We start from the raw sequence: 22,292 nt of genomic DNA on the forward strand, positions 1-22,292 counted from the left end.
AAACAATCATCCAATAAATCCACAAAAGCCCTGCTAGTGTGTGAGTAACCAGCCCCCAAATTCCAGTCAATATCTGGGAAATTAAAATCTCCCATTATAAGACTCTCTGATTTACTGGCCCACTCTATTTCCCTGTACAGTTCCTTATTATACTCATCAGAGTCATTAGGCCTATAGCACACTCCTACTCTCAATTTTGATCTCCCAATGTTTATGTCAGACCAAACAGACTCAACACTGCACTGTCCAGCGATGTCGACTGGCTTCACTTCCTTGGTTTTTATGTGTTTCTTAACTAATAGCATAACCCCTCCCCCCTTCCTATCCTGTCTATCCTTTCTGTAGATGTTGTACTCCCCAAATTGCAGTTCTGCATCCCTTATATCTGTGTGACACCACGTCTCTGATATCCCAACAATATCTGCCTTCGATGTTTTGAGCAATACCTCAAATTCATCAAATTTATTTACTAAACTCCTAGCATTGGTGTACACGCAAGTATACCTGCACCTGTTTCTATTCTTAGCTACCCTAACACAACCCATGTGTTTACTTGTACCGCAATGGCTCCCAGCAGTCTCTGAAATACCATGCATCTTGTTTTTCAGGCTTCTGCTCATTCTAATAGAAGCAGTGCAAGAATCTCTTTCACCTCTGCCAGTGGCTACTGTCAAACTATTGGTCTTTGTCTCCCCCCAAGCTAGCAGTTTTCCGACCCACCTAACACTGCCTCGATAGCATCAGCAAATATTCTTGCACCCTTTCTATTTAAGTGTATCCCATCCCTGTAGAAGCAATCTCTCCTGTTAACAAGTACAGTCCAGGCTGAAAAAAATTCTACCCCTTGAGCCTTGCACAGTCTTTCCAGGGCCGAATTGATCGACAAGGCTCTCATCATATACTCCCTCCTATCGTGTCTGGGCAGAATTGCAGACACTTTCAAATTCAACCCTAATTCTCGGCTTTTGTTCAACAGTGACCTGTACTTGTTAAGTAATTCTGCCGGTCTCCTACTTTTAATATTATTAGTGCCAACGTGTACAACTATATCACCTTTTGTGCCCTTAAAAGATGATATTCGCTCTACAACGTCATCAACCTTTGCCTCTGGCAGACATACCCTGGTCCTGTTCCACCTATCTTTTTTACAAAGCATGTTCCCCGTTTCCCTGACAATAGAGTCAACAACAACTACTAGTTCCTTCCGGACCAGCGCATTCTGTCTTGGGGGTTGTCTCTGTGTCATATATGCACAAGTACCATCTTTGATGTGAAAGGAATCATACAGTGAATAATTTGGGCAACTGAGTGGTTGAATCAACCGATAAGTGAAATTCTGTCTGAAAAAGTACACGAGGTTTGGCAGACTGTAAGTGGAAATGAACATCATTGAGATTAGAACTGAGACCACGTATATTTGTGAAATGAACTAGAAAGTGTTTGGGACATTTAGATCTTTTCACAGATAAGCTTACTCTATTAGTTTGGCAATTCATGGTGTATTCAATAATAAGAAAAAGTGGAAGGGGACATGCTGTATGAAGTAATGAAAGTTTGGATATGGCGTACACATGGTAAGAATATACCCAGATCCTTGACATAACTTGGCCTCGACAATGACCCCCCCCCCCCCGCATACACACTACTCGGACTCCCTCCAGTCACTATCTGACAGAGTAGAGGTAGCAAGTTTATACACTAGCTGATCTGGAAGCCTCCTAAAGAGTTACCAATAGGTTCGGTCCGGTGTACTAACTAGCGGCCAGCCTGAAAACACCGTTTTAGAGTTGTACCCTCGAAATGTAAGGAAGATTGGATCTCGCCATGATGTCCATCATAACCTCAAAATCATCAGTCATACTGCATGATGGAAGAGATGGGGAAGGGTTGACCAGAACTTAGCTCTGGATACTAAACATGGGTTAAACCACTTCAAGCCTCCAATAAGCAAAGTGGTGGTATTGCACCGGTTGATGAGAGTCATCTACCAGCTAGTATTGCCTGGTAACACAGAGGGGAGGCATTCCTCCGTGTGGTGTGGGCACTACACCTTGACCTCTGCTTACATTGGTTCACACCTGGTCACCCACAGTGTGCTTGTGCATGGGAGTTATACCCAGGATTACTAACAGTCCCACCATCATAAAGGTGGGAGTGTTAATAATCCCTGCAGATGATTTGGCTGTCACAGACTGTCCGGAATTCGCCGAAGTTGGGTTCACTTGACTCTAGTGTCACCCAAATATCAGTTCCATCATCGTTTTAGACTCCGAGGTAGCAAATACATCTTGTCTGGCATATTAGCATTAGCATGAGTAGAGGCATATGATGCAAGAAAACAATCGGCCTCAGCCAAAAAAAAAAAAAAACTCTCTCATTTCACCCCCTCCGTTCTTTCCAAATACCAGTCCAGCTCAGCCTTAAATTTATTTAGGTTATCAACTTCCACAACAAAAGATGGAAGTCTGTTCCAGCAATCAACTACCCGCTAGCTAAAGGCAAACTACCGCACATCTATCCTGCATCTGTCTTTCCTCAATTTGAATTTTTGCCCTCTCAGGTTATTATTTTGAGCAAGAGGAAGAATCTCATCAGCATTGAGCATGCTCAAACCATTCAAAGCTTTATATGCCTTAATCAGATCACCTCGCAGATGCTTAGTCTCCAGGCACTGTAATTTGCAAAACTTAAGCCTTTCTTCGTAAGAGCAAATCTTTGTTCCATTCACTAATCTTATTGCCCTTCTCTGTACTCATTCCAACAGCTCTACATCCTTCTTAAAATGAGGCCTCCAGACCTGTATACAGTACTCGAGGTGTGGCCTGACCATTGCCTTATACAAGGGGATAATCACCTCCTTATCCCTGCTAGAAAAATTCCTGTATATCATTGACAAGACACCATGAGCTACTCTTGCAGACTGTCTGCACTGCTCAGAAAACTTCATATCTGCCTGCATAATTACCCCCAGGTCCTTTTCATTCTCTACCACTGTCAGTGTAGTACCACAGAGTTGATACGTTGCTCTAGGGTTACTGCTTCCCATATGTAGTACTTTACATTTGTCAATGTTAAACTTCATTTGCCACCTCTCAGCCCATCTGCTCAACTTTTCTAGAACCTGTTGCAGCAGCATACTGTCATTAGTGTCCTAAACAACCCTGCCAACCTTCGTATCATCTGAAAACTTGGACATTAAGTTAATATAACCTCATCAATATCATTTACAAATACAGAAAACAACAATGGACCCAACACTGAACCCTGAGGGACTCCGCTAATAACATTAGTCCATGATGAGCAGTGTCCATTGATTATCACTCTCTGTCTTCTCCCACCTAACCATCCCTTTATCCATAGCAGCAATTTGCCTCCAATGCCACACTGCTCCAATTTGTTCAGCAGTCTTCCATGTGCAACAGTATCAAAAGCCTTTCTAAAATCCAAATATATAATATCAAAGTTATCCTTGCATCCAGTTTCTTTGTGACCACATCATAGTATCCAATTAAATTGGTCAGGCAAGACTTGCCCTTAACAAAACCATGCTGTGTCCGAGCTATAACTGAAGTCTTGTCTAGATGATCCTGCAGTGCTTCTTTAACCAGTGCCTCTATTAATTTTCCTGGAACAGAAGTTAAACTAACAGGTCTATAATTACTTGTATTGCCCTTTGATCCTCCTTTGTGAATTGGGGTCACATCTGCACATCTCCTCCCCTGAGTCCAAAGAAGCTCTCATAATTATGGCTAAGGGTTTGCTTACATCCTTTGCTGCCTCCTTTAATATAACTGGATAGATCCCATCCACTCGAGGTGCCTTTTTTATGTTTATCTTCAACAATTTCTCCTTCACTTTCCTCTCAGTTATTACAAAATCATCCAGCTCACATATCTGAGAGAATGTCTGTGACAACCTCAAGGACCACATATTCATACCCACAATGAAATTATTTAGTTCTTCCTTGAATTTATTGAAACCATCTGCTTCCAAAATAACAGATGAAAGCATGTTCCGACAATCAAACACATACTGGCTGAAGGCAAACTTACATACATCTATCCTTCAGCCATCCTTCCTCAACTTAAATTTATGTGCCCTCATGTGTGTGAAGCTTTGAAAGAGGAAGAATGCCATTCACATTGAGCTTACTCAATCTATTCAAAGCCTTAAACACCTCAATAAAATCACTCCACAGGCACCTAATCTCCAGAAGCTGCAGAACTGAAGCCATTCTACTTAAGCACACCATGTAGTTGCTTCACAAATCTGGTTTCCCTTCTCTGCACCCATTCCAGCAGATCTATATCCTTTCTAAAGTGAGGCCTCCAAGATGCAGCCTAAACATGGCCCTGTACAAAGAGATAATCACTTTCTTATCCCTATTACCAATGTTTTTGTATATCACTGACAAAACTCCATGAGCTGTCCTGGTAGCAAATCTGCACTGCTTAGAGAATTTCATATCTGACTGCCTAATTACCCCCAGATATTTTTCATTACCACTACCCTGAGTGTAGTATCACACAGTTGATAAGTTACTCTGGGATTATTGCTACCCATGTGTAGTACCTTGCATTTGTCACTGTTAAACTTCAGCTGTCATTTCTCAGCCTATCGGCCTAATTTTTCTAGATCTAGCATGTCTGCACTGCTTAAAGAATTTCATATCTGACTGTCCAATTACCCCTCCCCCCATGACCTTTACATTTTCTACTTCCCTGAATGTAGTTCTCAGAGTAACTTATCAAAGTTACTCTGAGATCACCGCTACCCATATGCAGTACCTTGTATTTGTCAATGTTAAACTTTAACTGCTATTTCTTATCCCACTGATCCAATTTTCCTAGATCTTGTTGTTATAGTAGCTTACCCTGATTACTGCCATTAACTTGCCAACCTTTGTATCATCTACAAACTTTGACATTAAGTCTGATATACATTCATCAATATCATTAATAAATACAAAAAACCACAATGGGCCTAGCACTCTTCAGTGGGGGACTCCACTGATAACATTGGTCCATGAAGAGCAGTGCCCATTGATAACTCCTCTCTGTCTTCTTCCACTTAACGATCCATTTATCCCTAGCAGTAACTTGCCCTTAATACTATATTACTCCAGTTTATACAACAGTCTTTTATGTGTAACAGTATCAAAAGCCTTTCTGAAATCCAAGGATATGATATTAAGATTAATTTTTGAATCCAGTTCCTTGGTCACTGCATCATAATAACCTATCACACTGGTTAGACAACACCGCCCCTTAAAAAAAACCATGCTTTGACTGCAGTATCATTACATTCCTGTCCAGATGATCCTGCATTACTTCTTTAACCAGTGACTCCATTATTTTCTCTAGAACAGCTGTTAAGCTACAGTCTGTAATTACCATGTCACCTTTTGATCCCCCTTTATGAATTGGGCATATATTTGCACATCTTCAGTCCATAGGGACTTTAATCCAAGGGCGCTCTCATAATTATGGCTAAAGGCTTGCTTACCTCCTTTGCTGTCCTAAATATGACTGGATAGGTCCCATCCACCTCAGGTGTCTTTTATATGCTCAACTTCAACAATTCCTCTTTTACTTTCCTTTCAGTTATCATAAAGTAATCCCCTTTGGAGTTTGATAAACTCCTAGCATCCCCTCCCCCTAAGGAATTCCTCATGGTTGAATGTAAATGCAAAATATCTATTCAATTTGTCAGCAACCTGAACAGGGTCATCAACAGTGAACCCATTTACAACAGGTGGCCCAATGTAGATTAATCCCCTCCTTCTACCATTAATATAAGCAAAGAAGACTTTCTTGCTTTTCTTTGAATTCTTTGCCAGAGACTTATTGTAATGTGCCTTGCTTGCCTAATCTCCTTTGTGACTTATAGACCAATTTATATCTACCATAGGCTTCTGATTTACTTGATAATTAATATGCATCACCTGCACTTTTCTTCTCTGCCACTTGTCTCAACAGTTCATCTGACATCCATTTAGGATGTCAGATGAACTTCTGAGACAAGTGGCAGAGAAGCCTTGAACAGTATTTATTTGTTGGTATGAAAAGCCTAACAGCTTCTATCAGTAGCATAGCTAGGAGGAGGCAGAGGGGGCAGTACTTTTCACGTGAGACAATTTTATTTTTCGACGATTCTTTTATTTATGTTAACTTAGTAATTTTTATTACTTAATTAATAATTAGTTTTTAACAACTATACTTACAACTAAAACAAATAAAATATAAATATAACAAAACCATTACATTTCCCTATCATACTATAATTCAAATTCTTAAAAATAAAACAATAAAATGCATGGCCTGGCAATTGCTTTATTGGTTTATACTGCAGCAGCTACATCTCAGCAGCGGCACTGCACAGTCAGTACACATTTGCGAAAACGTATTGTTTTTTTTTTTTCCTTCTAATTTTGCATACAACTAACACCATCAACAGGATTTTAGGGCCCCGATAATAATATTTCTGCAGGCCCCTATTATATTAGGGTTTTTGCTTAACCCTTTCGATGCATTTATGCAGTGTATAAAAATTAACAGGCATGATTCCATTTTTACCCTAAAAAATGTTAAAATGCCTGATTCATCATTAGCTTTTTTAATCTGTTACACATTTATATCCATTGGGTCGTTATCAAAACCATTGAAAAAATATTTATTGTATTGTTTATGTATGTTTAGACAATAGATTTAAACAAATCTTTCATACTGCTGCGCGTTTGCGGCAATTAGGGAGCTGCGTCACCACTCGCCAGTCGGAGGAGTGGTGACGGTGACTAAGCCTCAGATTGTTATAATTTGATCTCGTTAAGTGCGTGTAATATCTTTGTGATTTTACATCATTCTTCTTTGTTTTTCTGAGGTGAGTTAAGAGTATCACAGTTTTTTAGGCGTGCAGACTACACAAACTAACATTTTAAAAGGGATTTATTTGTCCCTGTTATTCCTTATTTAATTATCAGTTATTATAAATATCTTTCTTTTTCTTATTATTCTTTCAGGCTTACTTAAAATGAAGAGAATAAAAGAAAGCGGTGCAGCCTTTAGAAAAAAGAAAAAGGCTAGGGAGGAAGAATTAAAAAATGAAGGTGCACTACTGAAATACCTCAGTCGCGAAACTACTACTACCGTTGCTGAAGCAATTTCCGAATTCAAACCATCATCAAAGTCAAGTGATTCTTCAACTTCAACAAGCGATAAAGGAGTGTAACGAACAAAAAATTCCAGCTGTTGACTTAAAAGATGTTGGTCTTTGGCCAAGTAAGATTAACGATGACACACGGATCTTACTGGTACGTCAAGGTGTGTCTGTGGTTCAACCTCTAAATTCTGATTTTGGTGAAGTGATTCATGAGGGTGCATCAATCAATCAATGGACGAAACAGAAAACTTACACGCGAGTGGTTTTTTCGAACTCTGCCAAATAATGAAAAAAATGTTGAGGTTGTGGTTGGTGTACTCTCCTTCCAATAAAGCTCTTTACTGCTTTTGTTGCAGACTATTTGCAGACAGAAGTCATTCAAATTTTGATTCTGCGGATGGATTCAACATGTGGTTGTTGTTATTTGGTTTTTAGGAGCATTAGCAACTAAGGCCATATTGCTCCGGGATATGCGGTGGTCATTCCCTGACCTTTCCGCATCCTCCGTATTTGGTGGTGACGGGCTCGAACCCTGGTCTAATCAAGAAGCGTGTGCTATGCACTGCTGCTCCTTCCCACCTGGCTACGGAGTCGCCTCAACATGTGGTGGAAATTTAATCCTAAAATATTCGACCATGAATTTAGTGTGGCCCATGTTTGATCTTTCACACAATGGAAGGAGTTGGAAATTAGAATCCAACATGGAGCAACAATTGATAAAAAGGAACAAGAACAAGTTGAAAACGAAGTGAAGAAGTAGAGGGAGATACTTTCAAGATCGTTGGATACCAATTAGATTCCTAGCTAAACAAAATTTGGCTTTACGGGGTCACCGAGAAGGAATTCATTATGAGACTGATGATGAACCTGAATCAACGGGAAATAGAGGAAATTTTTTAGAATTAGTTCATTTGTTGGCGAAATACGATCCAGTGCTACGTGAACATATTCTAAGAATCAAGCTGGGAAAAAAAGTTTGCAAAATCCTATATGTCACCTACTTCAGAACGAGTTTATAGAAATTTTGGGAGAAAAAGTAAGAATCAAAATTATCAAGGAAGTAAAAGAAGTAAAGTATTTTTCTATGATATTCGACAGCACCCCTGATATTTCTCATAAGGATCAAACAAGCAAAGTTTTACGGTACGTTATGATCGATGGAAATAAAGTGAAGGTTGTGGAATCATTTGTTGATTTCATTGAAACAGAATTGATATTCAAATATTGTAGCGTACAAGCATATGATAATGCTGCTGTGATGGCTGGTCAACGTACAGGCGTTCAGAGATGCATCAAGGAAATTAATGGAAAAACAGAATTTGTCGCATGTACAAATCACTCGTTAATTTGGCGGGTGTACATGCAGCTTCTGTTACCTTTTTTGTAACTGTGGAGTGTTTGTTCACGTTTTTTTCTTCCTCAACCCATTGCTGGGATATTCTGACTTCAGTCACTGTTCAAAGTGTCAAGTGTGTAGTAGAAACTCGGTGGAGTGCACAGGAAGATGCTGTGAGTGTTGTAAACAAAAATTACTCGAAAATCTTAAGTGCTGTAGAACATTTAACTGGTGAAGAAGAAAATAGAGTTACCAGGTCAGATGCTGGCGTGCTGCTTGTTGCATTACAATTGTTTTCCTTCCTGTGCTTTCTTGGCCTGTGGGAATCTGCCTTTCTAGAAATTAACGACACACAGGTCTACCTCCAAACCAAAGGATTGAATATACAACAATGTGACATAAAACTTGAGGCTTTAAAAGCATTTTTAACTGAAAATACAGACGAATTAGTTAACGATTCAGTAGCTTACGCCAAATAAATTTGTGATGATCTGGGGATAGTCATGGATCATCAGTGCAGAAAGAAGAAACTGATGGCAGATGAAGAATCATGAGTTTCGTATGACAATTCATACGAAACTCAACTCAGTTTCGTATGAATTGTCATACGAAACTGAGTTGAGGAGAGAAATGTTTTTTTCACTGGACAGAGTGATCCAAGAAATCACCACGAGATTTCAACAGCTTCATGTTCTTGCCGAAAAATATGCCTTCCTTACTCCATTGAATCTTTTGAATGATAAATACGAATATCAACTATATCATAATCAAGATGACATTAATAAGGAAGAGTTCCTCATTGAGAGAAAAAGACTTCAGGGTTTTATTTCAGTTGCTGCTACGCAAGATGAAACAGAGACATGGAAGGACGGTCTCCTTGAACTTTTGCAGTTTATTCTAAAATACAGTCTCGAGAACTCAGTTCCAAATATTGTAATACTACTGTGAATTTTCCTCACAATTGCTGTAAGTGCTGCTAGTTGTGAGAGGAGTTTTTCTAAATTAAAACTGATTAAGAATTATCTAAGATCTACAATGAGTACCTTGCATTTAAGAAATCTTGCCATACTGTCTATAGAACAACAATTGAGTGATGAAATAGACTTCGATAATGTCATCGACGATTTTGTTAACAGTAAAGCAAGAAAAATAACATTTTAGAATGTTGGAATTAAAGTTTTACTTCAAAAATAAACATAGTGTTTTAATTTATTTCCCTATACGTCATTTTGACTTTTTGTAGTATTTTTGGTATGTATTGAGAGGGGCGGCAAACTCAGGGACCGCCTCTGGGCAGCAAAAGCTCTCGCTACAGTACTGGCTTCTATGATTACTTCCCTGAATGCTTCCCATTTAGAATTTGCTGCTGGCAACATTACCAGTTGGTCCCACTGCACAGAATTTAAAAACTGTCTGAGACCACTATAGAGCAGAGAATTTAAAAGCTGTCCGAGATCACTCTTACGAAAGCAAAAGCCTTTTGCTTTTGTTTTCCTTTTACCCTTGACAGCGGTTGTCTTTAATTAAATTCCACATTAGTACACTGTGATCGCTGCCACTCAGCAGATTCTTAATGCATCAACAATCACTGCTGATAACCAGATCAAGAGTATTGCTTCCTCTTGTTGTTTCTTTAACATGCTGCTGTGTGTGACCAACCCACAAATTCTAGCCAACATCTGGAAAGTTAAAATCCCTCATTATGAGACATTTTGCTTTGAGGGCCAGTCTATTTTCCTGTATAGCTGTTTGGTATACTCATCACAGTCATTAGGCCTATAACACACCCCTACTCTCAATTTTGTTTTCTCAGTGCTTATATCACACCAGACTGACCGAACACTGCACTAGTCACCCATGTTGACTGGATGCACTGCATTAGATTTAATACACTTCTTAACTAAGAGCATACCCCCCTCCATCCCTCCTGTCCTGTCCTGTTTGCCCTTCCTGATTCATTGAACTCCCCATATTCAAATTCAGCATCACTTATTTTTGGGTCACACCATTTCTTTGTTACCCCTACAATGTCTGCACTTGATGAATTTGAAGTATTGATTAAGTCATCAATTGCAGACATTGTAGGGGTAATGTTCCTGGCATTAGTGTACATTTAAGTATACATGCACATTTTCTTATTCTTAGTTACCCTTACACCGCCTATGTATTCACTTCTTCCATGATGACCCACAGCAGGGCCTGAAATCCTGAACACTTTGCTTTCCAGGCTGCTGCATTTTCTTAATGTCAGACATGCTGACTGTTTGATATATATATTTTCCATATTGCTAACTAAATTTGATTTAAAATTTTTTTTTTTTAAAATTACAAATTCTTAGTAAGATTATCAACAATTGGATTATCTTTTTATATACATATAAAAAACTGTGAGGTAACAATAATCTCAAACAATTTTGCTTAAATTTTTAAAGTAAACAAAAATAATCAGAAATTAATAACATTACCTGGCTTTTTATAATTCCAGGATATCAAACGAGAGAATACTTCAAAAATCTCTTGTAGAAAAGGCGCAGCAACATAGGAAGGTATTTTTGGCAGTAAAGATACAATGACAAGAAGAGCACTCATCAAATTAGGTGCATTTGTGCTATTCTGGACAATCAGAAAGTTTTTAAAATAATTCTTAAACTGCTAAAATAAGCTAGTTTCAAAAATTATAGAAACAAATAGTTTTTCATTATTTTGCACATGGAATAAAGTTTAAACATTTATTTTACATATATGCTCAAAGATAGAAAAGACTTGACTAGATTTAGCAATACAAAGAACACAAATAAATAGCTTTTATTAATATTCAATAATCACTATCACTGTCCCTGTAGTCTGTAGTCCAATCCAGGCATTCAATGAAAATTTAAAATGTTCTAAATGACACTTGTATTTATGTCATTTGTGCACCTGCAATCTCTTAGGGACAAATCAGAATACGTGTATATTAGCATTAGTAAAGGCATATGATTTGGTCACCCCATGGGCTCACATTTGGTGAATATGGACTTGGCACACTCAGGGTCCTAAGCTGGATATCATCATTCTTCTCTTTCTTTTTTGGATGGATATCATCATCTCTTTCCTTCTACTTCTGACTTGTTCTCTCTCTCTCTCTCTCTCTCTCTCTCAGGGTAATTCAGAATTTTTTTTTTTTTTTTTGGCTGGTGCAACATAAGCCTCAGGCTTCCTTGCAGCACCGTATGGCTAATAATAATAAATAATAAAATGATGCAAGAAAGCAAGCTTATATAGCACCAGACAAAAAAAAAAAAACCTTCCCATTTCACCCATCCATTAACTCCAAATGTTTGTCTAGTTCTACCTTGAATTTATTTAAGCTGTAAACTTCTACAATGACAGATGGAAGTTTGTTCCAGCAATCAACCACCTGCTGGCTAAAGGCAAATTTCTGCACATCTATTCTACACAACTGTCTTTCCTCAATTTGAATTTATGTCCCCTCAGGCAATTAATCTGGGCAAGAGGAAAAATCCCATCAGCATTGAGCTTGCTCAAACCATTCAAGGCCTTATACACTTCAATCAGATCACCTCGCAGATGGCTAGTCTCCAGACACTGCAATTTGCAGACAATAAGTCTTTCTTTGTAAGAGCAACCCTTTGTTCCATTCACCAATCTCACTGCCTTTCTCTGTACTTGTTCGAGCTGCTCTACATCCTTCCTAAAATGAGGCCTACAGACTTGTATATAGTACTCAAGGTGTGGCCTGCCCACTGCATTATACAAGGGGATAATCACCTCCTTATCCCTGCTAGAAAAATTCCTGTACAGGCATACCTCACTAATATGGTGGGTTAGGTTCCAGACTACTGCCATAAAGTGAATCAGCCTTTTTTTCACTTGCCAGAGCATATAAAAGCCTAAAAACATATTTACACCATTATTTAGTTAAGTACGCACTAGGCCTAAAAAAATTATGCAAAAGTAAAAATAATAAAGAAAAAATGCTACAGTACTGTATTGCTAACCTTAAAATATTTTCGTCCTTTGCTTATTGTGACTGATAAATGAACATTTTAGAAGAAGTAATTATGGAAGGAAGACTCAAGGAGATAGTGGAACTTCATCATCTAAGCCTTCAACAAATCTTATTCTCTTTGTTGGCGGAGAGTCTTGCCTTGATGTTGATGGCTGCTGAATTGTAGGGCTACTTGCTGTTGAAGGTTGGGGGGGGTGGCTGTCACATTTTCTTAAAATAAGACAACAAATAAGTTTGCCTCATTGACTGATACTTTCTTTCGCAAAGGATTTCTCTGTAGCATGCTATACCGTTTGATAGTACTTTACCCACTGTAGAACTTCTTTCAAAATTGGCATCAATCCTCTCAAAGCCTGCCACTACTGTATCAAGTAAGCCAACATAGTATTCTAAATCCTTCATTGTCATTTCAGCAATGCTCACTGGATCTTCGGCAGGAGTAGATTCCATCTCAAGAAGTAACCTTCTTTGCTCATCTACCATAAGCAAGTCCCCATCCGTTAAAGGCTGATCATGAGATGTCAGCAATTCAGCCACATCAGGCTTCACTTCCAGTTCCATCACATTTGTGGTCACTTCCTCCAACGAAATCTCGAACCCTTCAAAGTCATCCATGTGGGTGGGAATCAACTTCTTCAAAACTCATTTTAATGTTGATATTTTGACCTCTTCCCATGAATCATGAATGTTCTTAATGGCATCTAAAATGGTAAATCCTTTCCAGAAGGCTTTCAATGTATTTTTCCTAGGCCCATAAGAGGTATCACTATCTAAGGCAGCTATAGCCTTAACGAATGTCTGTCTTAAATAATAGGACTTGAAAGCAGCAATCACTCCTTGATCCATGGGCTGCAGAATAAATGTTATGTTAGCCTGCAGGAAAACCACTTTAATCTCCTTGTGCATCTCCATCAGAGCTCTTGGGTGACCAGGTGCATTGTCACTAATCAGTAATATCTTGAAAGAATTTTTTTTACTAAGCAGTAGGCCTTGACAGTGGGCTTAAAATATTCAGTATACCATGTAGTAAACAGATCTGCTGTCATCCAGGCTTTGTTGTTCGATTTATAATACACAGGCAGCCTAGCTTTAGCATTAGTCTTGAGGGCCCTAGGATTTTCAGAATGGTAGATGAGCATTGGCTTCAACTTGCAGTCACCAGCTGCATTAGCCCTTAACAAGAGTCAGCATATCGTTTGCAGCATTGAAGCCAGGCATTGACTTCTCCTCTCAAGCTATGAAAGTCCTAGGCGGCATCTTTTTCCAATATAGGGCCGTTTCGTCAATGTTGAAAATCTGCTGCTTAGTGTAGCCACCATGATCAATTACCTTAGCTAGCTCATCTGAATAGCTTTCTGCAGCTTTTACATCAGCACAAGCTGCTTCACCTTGCACTTTTATGTTGTGGAGATGGCTTCTTTCCTTAAACCTCATGAACCAACCTCTGCTAGCTTCAAACCTCTCTTCTGCAGCTGCCTCACCTCTCTCTCTCTCTCTCTCAGCCTTTATAGAATTGAAGAGAGTTAGGGCCTTGCTCTGGATTAGGCCTTCACTTAAAGGAACATTGTGGCTGGTTTGATCTTCTATCCAGACCACTAAAACTTTCTCCATATCGATAATAAGGCTGTCTCGCTTTCTTATCACTTTTGTGTTCACCGGAGTAGCACTTTTAATTTCTTTCAAGAAATTAAAGACAGTCTGCAAGAGTCTGTCTGAACTCAAATCCTTTGAGTTCACTACTGTGCTAACTGTTTGGCACACCAAACCTATCTTACGGCCTATCTCAGTGTTCAACATGACTTTCTCACTAAGCTTAATCATTTCTAGCTTATGATTAAAGGTAAGAGGCTTGCGACTCTTCTTTTCACTAGCACTCCACTTAGGGGCCATTGTACTGTAATTAATAATTATATTAATAACAATAACACAAGTAAAAAGTTTGAAAAATTTTGAAAATTGCCAGAACATGACACTGAGACATGAAGTGCACAAATGCTATAAACAGACTGAGTGTGGGAAACAAAATGGTGCCGGTCGACTCACTTTATTCAGCTTGGAGTCAGCTGCTGTGCGCATCACCGCCGAAAACTCCCTTAAGAGCAAAGCAAGCGGTGAAAATAATAACCATGAATATAACTGAAAAGCGGTGTATTAGCAAAGCGCTCTAAAGCAAGGTACACCTGTATATCAGTGACAAGACACCATGAGCTACTCTTGCAGACTGTTTGCAAATCTGACTGCACAATTACCCCAAGGTCTTTTTCATTCTCTACCACCCGAAGTGTAGTACCACATAGCCGATACGTTACTCTGGAGTTACTGCTACCCACATGTAGTGCTTTACATTTGTCAATGTTAAACTTCAGTTGCCATCTCTCAGCCCATCTGCTCAACTTTTCTAGATCCCTCAAATAGCTATTTGCAATATTATCTGTACCGATGGCTACTTGCAATATTATTTGTACAACAAATCACCGATTCTAAAAACTCTACGAATATTAATCATTCGTTACGGTCTACATGACAAGTTAAATTATTAAAACACGTAAGCAGTGCTAAAATTTATAGTTTATAATCCTCTGCTGATACTATTACACTACTACTACAAGTTACATAGAAACTTCTAGTATCTGCTATATCGATAAGAAAACAGTGGCGGCAGAATTCGAAAGCTACTATCGATACAACATCAGCAAAAGTTGACTGTGGTTCTTTATGCAATTACTAGGCCGAATAAAGAATAAATACACCAAATTTCTTTTTTTTTTTACACCAAATTAATCAGAAAATCACAAAAAATACTATACTACTAAATTTAAATCAAAAGTTATAAAAAACAATAATTTCGAATCAATAAATAAGAAAATCCACTTAGTGGCTTTGAACACGTGTGGCTCCCACTACCCTCGTTAACCTATTAATATGCAGTACCTATTATATACAGCAAAGTGGTATAGGTTACAGTGTTATATTTCAATTCAGGTATTGATATATAGTGGAACCTCTAGTTTCAGTGCTTCTTTTAACCTTTATGACATCACTATGTCACCTAGCAAGGGATTTCTTTGACCCAGAAGACATGCTTAAGCCTGTATGAAGTATAATAGTATGTGATCAATGAGTGAAATTCCATTGGCCATTATTATTTTAACCCTTTCCACCTTTTCAATATGACAGATCAGTTCTTGAAACACGTCGCTTGCAGCATTGATTTTTCCAAAAACATGTGAGCTCACAGCAGTGCATTTCTCATGGCAGCAAGCTCTGTTGAGTGAGTGAGTTTTTGTGGAATTTTGAAAGTTTATAAAAATGCTTTTAAACATTAATTTTTTCTTATTTTCCTGAAGGCCTAACAACAAAGTGAAATTATTCGCAAAAATCAAATTTGAATTTTAAAAAAAGGTGACAAAAATTATGAAAAAAACATGAAAAAATTGAAAAGCTCATTGCTACTTTTTGATGCATATTATACTTATACTTATTTATACCATATTCATTTTAATCACCTTCTAAATCACAAATCCAGAGAATTCATCCAATTTTGACTCTTGTAAGTCCATATCAGACAATTGAATCTAACGTATATGAGCTTTTCTTTCACATTTTGAAACTATTTACAACCACTATCTTTTATAAACTGTTTCTACAATTAATTCTTAGTATAGATAAGATATAGCAGCACTTACTTGAATATTTCTAGAAATTTGTACATAAAGAATTTCTAGATGATTTGCACATTTGTACACATTATTTGAAATGGCCCTCAAAATGTATATATTCTGATTGGATATATATACATTTTGATGTATATATATCTCCAATATACATCAAAACCACACAATAAAACCATATATGCATGTGTATATCCCACAGAGCCCACATATTGAATAAAAAATAAATAAAACAAAATAAATGCCCTCAGAGACTTAGAAAAATGACAATTTAATTTAATTAATTAATTAAAATAAATAAAAATAATTACCCCATAGGTCAGAGGAGTTTACATCTAACAATTTTTTTCCCAAGAATACAATCATTAACCACATATATTAATATAATCATTAACCATAAGCAGTCAGGTGGGATTGAACCATGGCCAATTCAAATGCATGTGCTACTGCACTCTCACGCTAGCCACTTGGCTATGTCATATATATATATGCATGCATATATATATATATATATATATATACACATCACCAGAAATAAAATGTTTTGACATCACAATATAAAATTAAAATAACTAATCAAAATGAAATTTACAATTGATTTCATCATCAGACTTATTGGACCACATCCAAAAGAAAACAATGCAATAAGCAACACTTAAAGACAGATTCTATAGTTTATGAAGGGTTCCAACTGAAATGAAAGAAAGAATTCCCATTTCTCACCCTCTGCTGTCAGTAAAAGCAAAATGGTTTAATGAGTAAATGAAAATCAGTAAATCTTTTCATGCCTCCCTGGCTAGAAAAAAATTTAAAAACATTGCAGAACCCAAAAACTAGAAACAGAATGCAAAATGAGGTGGTCTACGTGAGTCATATTCCTCATTTGTATGACTGGATTACTATTTTAACCATCAGTAGATCACAACTGAATTACTGTTTTAACCATCAGCAGACCATGACTGGTGATATATCACTCATCTTTGAATAAATTTGACAGAAAACTTCAACAGCTTCTCGGCATTTCAAATGCTTTTAATTAAGTTTGGCCTAAAGATCTTCAAAACAAGCTCCCATCTCATGGTCTGCCAATTGTTTATCACAATTGAGTATATAATTTTATTTCTGACTGCTCACTGTGGGTGAGAGTTCATCTCTCTGTTTTTTACCTTCTCGAGTAATGCTGGTGTTCACTAAGGTTTAGTTCATTCCTCCACTCTTTTCCTCTTACATTTTAATGAAGAGTTAAAGATAACTGAGAAAACTTAGTTACCTTCAACCCTTCTAAAGCTCCTGAAAAAATTGATCTACTGCTCACATGATTATCTTCGAAAATCTTTTCCAGATTTCTGGAAAAGATCACATATCTTAATTGGGGATTACCCTGATTTCAAATTTCTCTTGAGATGAGTCCATCCTAATATTGCTTCCTCTATATCAAAAAACAGCATTTTTTTTTTTTTTCGTCTCAATGTTACTGTTTTCTAAATAACAATTGATTTTGTACAGATATCAAATCTGCCCTACTATGGAATACTGTTTTCACATCTGGGCTGTGAGATTCTATCAGATTTGATTTAATTAGTGACCCAACTCTTTCTCCCTTCTGTTAGATATTTCTGCTGCATGCTTTTTTCTATAGATACTTCCATGGGCACTATTCTGAATTGGCATCTGTAATTCCAAAATTGTTGGAATTATAGATGCCAATCAGTAATTTCCAAAATAAGCAGTGCGTGAAGGTAGACAGGCAAGATGAGTAATGTTGAGGAGAGGTTATTACATTACTGATTTTTTTAAATGTAATTTTAAAAAATAATTCTGATTTGTAATTAACCATTCAAGAAATTCCTAAAAAATTGGGAATTCTACTTTGGATCGTACCACACAATCCTGACCATAAACTCTAGCATACATAAGGTGCTGGCAAAATTTGTTTCAAGATTGTTGAATGATGACCAAAAGGTTCAACTCAAGAACTATGACAGAAGCTGAAAAGAAGAGTGGGGGAAGGAACTTACATCAATTGCACTATTATGAATGAAGAAATGTGGATATGGCTATGACTCTAAAACAAAATTAGTCATTCAGTTGAAATCACCAAACTTCCCCTGTCCACTAAAAAAAAGGATGACAGGTTGCTCAAATGTAAAAATGGGATTTTATTATTTTTTTTTTACATTCAGGTTACCATACATAATGAATTTCTTCATAATAAAACTAAGCCTCTATTATAAAAAGGCTCTGATTTAATTTCCAGGAAAAAAGTTAGAAGAAAATTCCACCAACCGTTTAAAAATGGATTATTTTTTCCACAATAAAAGTTACTTGCACACACTGCTCTCTTCATTCAGGAATTTCTTACCCCAAAAAACATTCTTGTAGTAATGCTCCACAATTCACCTGACCATACAATGTTCTCCTCAAACTCAATGAGGCTGAAAGGATAAAGACATTGACATTCCAATGATCCAACAATGCAACAGCCGCATTCAAATAACAAATGAAGACTACCAATTGAGTAAGAAAAAAGAGTGGAATGCCAGGATCAAATATTTGCAACAATACAAATTACAGAAAAGTCCTGCGAACAAAACAAGAACCATATTTAGGATTTGTTAATCTTGAAAAATCATATGACAGAGTATCTAAAAATCTGTTCTTTTAATTTTCAAATTTCTGAAAAACATGACCTCAGGAATAATCTTTTAAGGAATATAAAAAAAGTTTGTATAAAAATAGCAAACCTGCAGTGAGGACTGAAGGGAATGCCTGAATGTATTTTAAGCTTAAACGCAGGTATGTACCTTAAAAAACACTTATTTTCTTTATTTTTTAATTTTCATGAACTATTTAATTAAAGAATGCAAATTATTAACCATGTTAAAGGTAGGAGATACTGTACAAAAATTGGATCGTATCATATGCAGGCAATAATCACACTATTAAATAGTAGTGTGCAAGATCTTCATGGATCTATGCATAAACAAGTAAGTTAATGTACACAGTGCATGACATTTCAAGTGTGTGAGCAAATAGCAAATAATTCATTAAAAAGATGGTCTATTTATACACTGTCCAAATCACTAGAACAGAGGACCTTACAATTAATCATTTCAACAATGAATAGCATCATTAATTGTATTTAGCAATCACGAAGTTTAAACTTGGTCCATCAAATGCACTCTTATTTATAATAATAAAAATAAAAAAAGAGTGTCAACTTTTATACATGAACCGAGAACATTTCATTTCTGCACATCTTCCATAATGATCATTCAGTCTTCCAATTAGTGCACATCAACAAACAAAATACGCTGGTACAAACTTCCATCTGTTGCTGTGGAAGTTGATAGCTTAAATAAATTCAACGAAAAACTGGACAAACTTTTGGAGTGAATAGATGTGTGAAATAGGATTTTTTTTTTTGGATGATGCTGTATAAGCTTGCTTCCTTGCATCAATTGCCTCTACTAATGCTAATGCTAATATACAGTGCTTCAGCCACAATATATGGTATGTGGATGGCCTTATGTAATATAATATCATCCTCATCGGCAGAAATCTCTCATCTCACAAGAGTTAGCAGTTGTCAGCAACTCTAATGTCAGGGAAACACAAAACATGTAAAAAGGTAGGTGAAAATAGGATCAAAGTACATTAGCCAGGGCTATATATGATGACCTGTGGAGCAGTTATCATCCTTTAAAGGCTCAAACGGTGATCTTGTACATGTTGGTGACTAATTGTGGTAATATTCCGTATCTTTTCTTAGTTGCTCCTGCAACTGCTTGTCAATAAGAGACTTAATTTTCTTTGTTAACCATACTAACAATGATTTCTTATGTTCATTAGAATTTTCGTGACTTTCTAAACAAGGTCCTATATGTTTCCAGTCAGAGAATCCGGTTGTGTATTGAGAAGGGATTTTAGAGAAAAGTTTGCAGACTAGACAAAAAACACTTCCCATACTGGTAGAATAGCACAATGAAGATCTTTCCAGTAATTGACCATTTTTAATTTTTTTCTTAGAGTACTTATTTGAAAATGATCTGTTTTGTTCTTTATAATTCCTTATTGAAATTGGATATATATTTTTTGGATCTTTATTTTGTAAATAAGTCATTTCATGTGAGAGACAGTGATTAATAAAATTATCATTTAACTGTGTAGGCCACAAATCTACGTCAACATATTTAGCAAGCAACTCTGCATTTTCTAAAGCCTCTTCTGTCTCTTTATCACTATCTTCTTGCAAAACAGCAACAGAGACTTCAGAGAACTGGTCGTCATCTAGGTCTTGTATATTTTTGTCTGGTACTGAATGTTCGTCAATGTCAGCATTGTTTTTAGAGGTTCTCGGTTGTGATTCTAGTTCTTGTAATTCTTCGTTATTGTTATATACATTTTGTTGTTTTTTCTGTTTCTCTTCGGTTAAGTTATTCTCTCTTTCGCTTATTACTGCACCTATATCGTTTAGATTCTCATTTTTATTTTCCAATACAAAAAAATTTGAAATTTTGGCAAATTTACTTCTTTCTTTTTCTCTATTTAATTGTATTTTTCGTTTTTCAGCTCCGCTTTTATATTTTCTACTAGACATTTTTTTTTAGGTATTTATTTAATCTGAACAGAAATAAAATCTAAAAAAACAATTCACCACTATATTAGGTTAGTTGTCATTGTCAAGTAGGCAAGCTTATAGCTTATGTTGCTTACTAGTGCCTACTGCTTACTTCAAATAAACGGTGTCCAGTTATTTTTATTATGGCTCATTTCAAGGAAATGCAAAAAAACAATTGAATTTACATGCCGACAAAAGATTTCCGGAGAGTGATTTAACTTATATTTATTTAGTAAACTTTGCCAATACTTACCAGTGAAGAAAGAAAGCACCTGAACAGTACACTTCACCGAAAGAATGACTATTTAATATTCAACTATACTGTACTATAAAAAAAAAGTAAAGTGCAGCCATTATCAACCCACTGCAGGATGGAAGCCTCCTCAACAATTCATGCTGAGGGAAATGGACCATAATCTGCCACGCTGGTCCAGTGCGGGTTGGCAGATCGACCGTATTCAGCAGTCAGGGGCTTGAACTCCGGTCTACTCAAAGAGCGTGTGCTACTGCACTCCACTCCTGACCACTTGGCTACGGAGGCCTTACTGTACTATACATAACCTCAAATATCAAACGGTGAGAGCTTCACTAAGCTAACACGCTTTAGAGGAGTTAGACTTGCACTCCCATTCCGACACTGCCATATTATTTGCATAATTGACAAATGACAATATATTTTGATTTTACCGATTACCGACAGAGGCGATAGAAGACAGAGCCGTATTTACTATTTACTGTCATTTAAAACATTGATATTTGATATTTTATTCAAATCCAATAGTGTTGCAAACCAACGATTTAAACATTATGTAGGTACAAAAAAATTTTGTATAATTTATTTTTTCTTAAATTTTTAATTTAAATTGTTTTTATTTTTATTTTTTTGACCACGAAGGGGGCCCTTTGATTGAACAGGGCCCTGGGCTGCAGCCCATAAAGACCATGCCTAAATCTGTGCCTGTGCAGGATAGATGTGCAAAAGTTTTCTTTCAACCGGAGAGTAAATGATTGCTGGAACAAACTACTATCTGGTGTTGTTGAAGTGGGCAGTTTGAATAAATTAAAGAAAGAATTAGAAAGGGTGGGCAAATGAGGTGTGTAGTGTTTTTCTTTTTTCCTTTTTTGGCCGATGCCACAGAAGTTTGCAGAGTTTGCTTCCTTACATCATTTGCCAGTAGTACTACTACTAATGATACTAATATGAAAAAAAAAAAGAAATCTAATAATTTTAATGAAACTTGAGATGGCTTTGTAGATCTTTTTTAAAGAGCCAAATAAAAAATTTTATTAAAATCCATCCACTAGTAATGGAATTATTACATGTGAAACACAGCAGATTGACATGGTGAAGACAATAGATGCTTTACACTTATATATTAACATGCCAAATTAGATATAAGTTGAAGAGAATCTGGCATTAAAATTGGTTACACATAAAAAGTTATGAAAGTTAAGAGAGACAAAAGAAATTTAATGTAGTCTAAATAAACAAAA

The 22,292-nt window shown here is 36.7% G+C and overlaps 1 protein-coding gene across 2 annotated transcripts in view; it reads right to left on the minus strand.

Moving 5' to 3' along the window:
• LOC150080620 (hamartin-like) overlaps positions 1 to 22,292 on the minus strand; it is a 293,531-nt gene that overhangs the window by 185,857 nt on the left and 85,382 nt on the right. For both annotated transcript variants that reach the window (XM_090382129.1, XM_090382130.1), the window contains exon 5: positions 10,960 to 11,107. In XM_090382129.1, coding sequence (XP_090238255.1) covers positions 10,960 to 11,107 — 148 coding nt within the window. The remainder of the gene's footprint in view (positions 1 to 10,959; positions 11,108 to 22,292) is intronic.

This window comes from Mastigoproctus giganteus, chromosome 9 (assembly GCF_048544385.1).
Source record: "Mastigoproctus giganteus isolate SK-2022 chromosome 9, ASM4854438v1, whole genome shotgun sequence".
NCBI lineage: Eukaryota > Metazoa > Arthropoda > Arachnida > Uropygi > Thelyphonidae > Mastigoproctus > Mastigoproctus giganteus.